The following is a 4,281-nucleotide window of genomic DNA, read 5'->3' on the forward strand; positions in this document are numbered from 1 at the left end:
CCCCCCCGCCATTCCACCTCGTCAGCCCACCTGTAAGCTCCACCCCTCTCGTTACCCGTCACTGTCATCATCACCACCTGACAGCCCCCCCTCCCTGCCTCCACGAGAGCCCCTCAGCTCCCCTCTACACCTCCTGCCCCCCCCTCAGGGTCGTCCCCGCTGTGACCTCCTGCCTCAGGCTTTCTTCCCCCCCAACATCTCTGGCCCAACTTCCATTTGCTCCACCCCCACCACATTGTCCTCCTCACCCCCTCTCCCTGCTCCTGTCACCCCCACCTCCAGGAAATTACCCCTGCCTTCTCCACCCCTCCCCCCACTCCCTCCCCTCACCTTGGATGGCCCCCCTGTGCCTCCACGTCACAGTGTTCCCAAACTCCCCCCAAAGACATACAAGAGGGATTCTGTTGGACACGCCCCCATGCTGGACACGCCCTCTGTGCGATTGGACAGCCTGGAGTTCCAGAGGGTTCAGGGACAGCTGATTGGACAGGCTGTGGAGGAGACTGAGTTAACACTACAGCTGATTGGATCAGAAGAAAGTAAAAATGTGTGATGGACCAATCAGGAAGTTCTGACTGCTTCGAACTGAGACTGACTGTAAAACAAAAATGTGCTCTTATTCTGAACATCTCTGAGCTCAGACCTCAGAGGGACGAGACCCTCAGGTACTGGCCTGGAGCCACACCGGTACTGCAGTGGTTCAGGTGGACCTGATGAAGAAGATGGTGGTGATGTCATTATTAATGATGTAAACAAAAACAAGGGAATAAACATTTCTTTCACTGAGCTCGAAAAAACCTGGAATTCATCGGTCTTTATTTTACCTGCTGAACTGAACTGTGGCTGGTTTTTGTAGGTGGGCTCCTCCACATCTACTGCCCCTGCAGCAGCGGGTGGTCTTTAAGTCTGACATCATTATTCGTGGCTGGGTTCAAACTCTGCTTCAGGTCCAAACGATCACTGCGGCATCACTGAGAGTTAAAAACTGTCTAAATTATTTCATCTTTAATAAAATGATCAGCGTTGCTGCTTTACCAGGTGTAACAATTAAGTTTAACATCCAGGCATCCATGAAAACAGGATTTATTAAATTTAATGGAGTTAGAAGTTAGCAGGAAGTTAGCTTGCCAGTTTCCATCTAAACATGATATAGCATGTTCTGACTGAGAGATTTATGAACAAATTTAAACGTACGGCTCTGCTATCACTTCCAACATAAATGAAGACAGAAAACTAAACAGCAGTGACGTTTGTAGGGTTACTGAAGTTGGGCTAGCTGGTATATAATGATGTGTTACGTGATCGCTAGCAACACAGCTATGTTAGCATAAACACAGTGAAGCTGGAGGATGAACGCTAACACTTTTCCGCTTGATAAAAATTAACGTGAGGGTTCCTGATGGTTAGAGACAAAATCAGTCGCATGGCAGGATGCTGTAAACGGACCAAACTTCAGTCAGGAGAACAACTGAGATAATCCATCCACAATACGAGGTTAGTCATTATACTGCTGCATGGGCTGGGCTGTAGATGGGGTTTAAAAACTGAGCTTTAAAATGAACAATGGTAATAAAAACCGAGAGAGGACAATAGTGATCACTGACTGTTTTTAGGGGTTTGTTCAGATTAAACTGAACTATATACAAAGCACTAAAACATTTGAAAAACACAGACTTAATAAATGCAGAGTAGTTTGGGCCGGGAGCAGGATTCATCATGTCATCACTTAAAGAGCAGATAAGGTGGCGCTGGGCTGGTTTCAATTAACTTTATTGACATTGAACACACACAAAGCCCCAGGATACAAGTGTTTCTCTGCTCTGCATTCAACAAACAAAACCAAGCAGAGCATATTGAAATAAATGCGTGGAGGGATGGGTGTCTTGTTACCATATACAATAATTACCTTACAGTTTATTTTCAGTGATTAGATGATTCGGTAGACGTTTCATCCCCATGTTTACTGAAACTGACAAAGATCAAAGCTCGTGGTTTAAGTTTGACTCCAGTCTGAATTTGTTTTACAAAGTATGAAACGACACGAAACTTTTACAAAAACGCTCCGGGAATCAGTCTGCAGCAAGTCATTCCCACAGGCGCAGGTGTCACCATGGCAACGGGCAAATAAAGAGCAGAACTCAGTTCTCCTCAGAGGACAGACCGGAGACACCTAAGACTGACGCAGGTGATTCAGGTGATGTTCAATCACATCAGTGACATCCAGGTGTCAATGATTACAGCAGATCAATAATTATCGATTACTGAAGTCTGACAACAAACTGAAATCCGCCCGTGCACACCCTGACCCCGGGTGAGCCAGCACTTTGGTTTCCTGGTTCATTGTGGTTGCTGCAGGTCTCTTCTCACCTGAAATGAAATTGTGCCTGTCACAATAAAACCAGTTTATCTTTTAAAATTATGCATATATTTAAAACTCCTCCCACTCTGACGTAACTAATCATGGCAATCGGTGACTCGTCAGTCTGTAGGACAGGTGAGTTTTACAGGAAGTGAGTCACTTAGAAACTCCTTTTATTTAGATTACATCTGCAAATGACAAAAGGGCGGAGCTCAAACAACACACTAACCTGGTGATTGGCCCAGCTCAGAGTGGCAACCCCTGATTGGTACAGTCCTGGATCCCGATAAGTCTCTGGATCCGGTCCAGGATGATCTGGTTGGAGCTCCTGCAGTCGTGGGCGCTATAGGGCGCAGCGATCGTCAGGACGCCCGCAACTTTTAGCTCCTCCCCCTCCTCCTCCACGGGGATCCGGTTCTCCTGCAGCCACCGCCGCACGGCATCCCTCCGCTGACGCAGCTCCTTGGGGTCCAGGCAAGGGGACGGCGGGGGGAGGAAGACCGACCGCAGACGCTTCGCCGTCTCATCATCAGCAGCCGCTCGCAGGACCTCCACCGCCTCCACGGCGTGACCCATCACCACCCGCACCGCCACCGCCTCACCAAAGGACACCAGGACCACACTGCAGGGCACAGGGAGACAAGGGTCAGAGCCACGTGACGATCAGGAGTCACACTTAAACTTAACTTAAACGAGTTAAGGTCAAAGTTCACAGGAAACGGCTGAAAAAAATCTCGACTCGTTCGTCACGATCAGCTGTTTGATTTACAAATTAGGCTCCACGTGCGCCGTTACCTGGCGGACACCGGGTCCACGCTCAACAGCCAGCCGCGGTGCTCCTCGCCTTTTCCCGCTCTCACCTTCACCTCTTTGTTAAGGTAGTGAAGCCACCTGAGCGGACCCATGAGGGGCCAGCCGCACTGCATCATGGACCTCACGGTGCTGAGATCGATAGCTGAGCAATAATCGATTCACACACCCCTCCACCCCCCTGCCGTCTGCTGTTCACAGCTGTTAACGCTCCTGAGGAAACACAACACGGAAACAAAAGTTCCGCTTTAAGGCGTAATCTGAGCCGCGGCTGCCCCCTGCAGGCCGAAGCGGGCACAGCAAAAACATTCAGTAGAAGCGACTAGAAATAGAATAGAGACCCTTCGGCCAAAGCATAAAATATTAAAGAGAAACCAAATAAGAAGAAAAGTAATACTGCGAGCTCACAATAAAACAGCAAAAATAAAATAAATACGTTAACTGATGAAAATCCAAAACTCCTGAAATAAGTCCACAAATTTAATTTCAAATAAAATGTGACTCTTTAAAAACTCAATAAATAATGAAGAAGAAGAGTGAGAAAGGCAGCACGTTTCTGTTGGTGACAGCAGATTTGCAGCGGTTCACACTTAAACTGCAACATCAGCGAACAATGGATTACACTTTTGGTTGATATTGATCAGTCACACTTTATAAATGGCTTTAATTATAAAATGTATATTTATTTTTAACCACAGACGATAAGGCAGATGTTATCTTCATGTCCTTCAGCTAAACTTTTATATGGAGGTGATTCCAACACAGTGATGAATGAAAGCATGGATAGATGCCCCCATGAACAAACATCATCCAAGCTCGAACATATCCGTGACAGGAGATCTTTATATGTGGAGCAATGAGGACAGAAACAACAGTCCTGACAGACCATAAAGCAGTCCAGTTTAGACTGATTTGAAATTATTTGGACAAATTCAGAATAAAGACTGTTGGAAACTAAATTAATCCAAAGTTAAGCCCTGAGACTTATTATCAAATCAAATCACTTTTATTGTCACATCACATGTGCAGGTACATTGGTACAGCACATGTGAGTGAAATTCTTGTGTGTGAGCTTCACAAGCAACAGAGTTGTGCAAAATACAATAATGTAA

General features: G+C 46.5%; 2 protein-coding genes across 2 annotated transcripts; one reads left to right on the forward strand and one right to left on the reverse strand.

Annotated features, from left to right (window-relative positions):
• Positions 1-4: 4 nt before the first annotated feature.
• On the forward strand, positions 5-797 carry LOC102192075 (son of sevenless homolog 1-like; the record flags this gene model as incomplete). The annotated part of the gene is made up of 1 exon (XM_005748644.1): positions 5-797. A coding segment is annotated over one exon (549 nt), but the record flags the coding sequence as incomplete, so codon positions are not given.
• A 957-nt stretch (positions 798-1,754) lies between these two features.
• Positions 1,755-3,574, reverse strand: gemin6 (gem (nuclear organelle) associated protein 6). Its single transcript, XM_005748627.2, has 3 exons — positions 3,155-3,574; positions 2,589-2,981; positions 1,755-2,367 (listed from the first exon to the last, which is right to left on the reverse strand). The coding sequence occupies exons 1-2, from the start codon at positions 3,286-3,288 to the stop codon at positions 2,606-2,608; spliced, it is 510 nt and encodes a 169-aa protein (XP_005748684.1). The 5' UTR covers positions 3,289-3,574; the 3' UTR covers positions 1,755-2,367; positions 2,589-2,605.
• Positions 3,575-4,281: the final 707 nt, after the last annotated feature.

Source organism: Pundamilia nyererei, unplaced genomic scaffold (genome assembly GCF_000239375.1).
Source record: "Pundamilia nyererei isolate P.nyererei 1_Seehausen unplaced genomic scaffold, PunNye1.0 scaffold00225, whole genome shotgun sequence".
NCBI lineage: Eukaryota > Metazoa > Chordata > Actinopteri > Cichliformes > Cichlidae > Pundamilia > Pundamilia nyererei.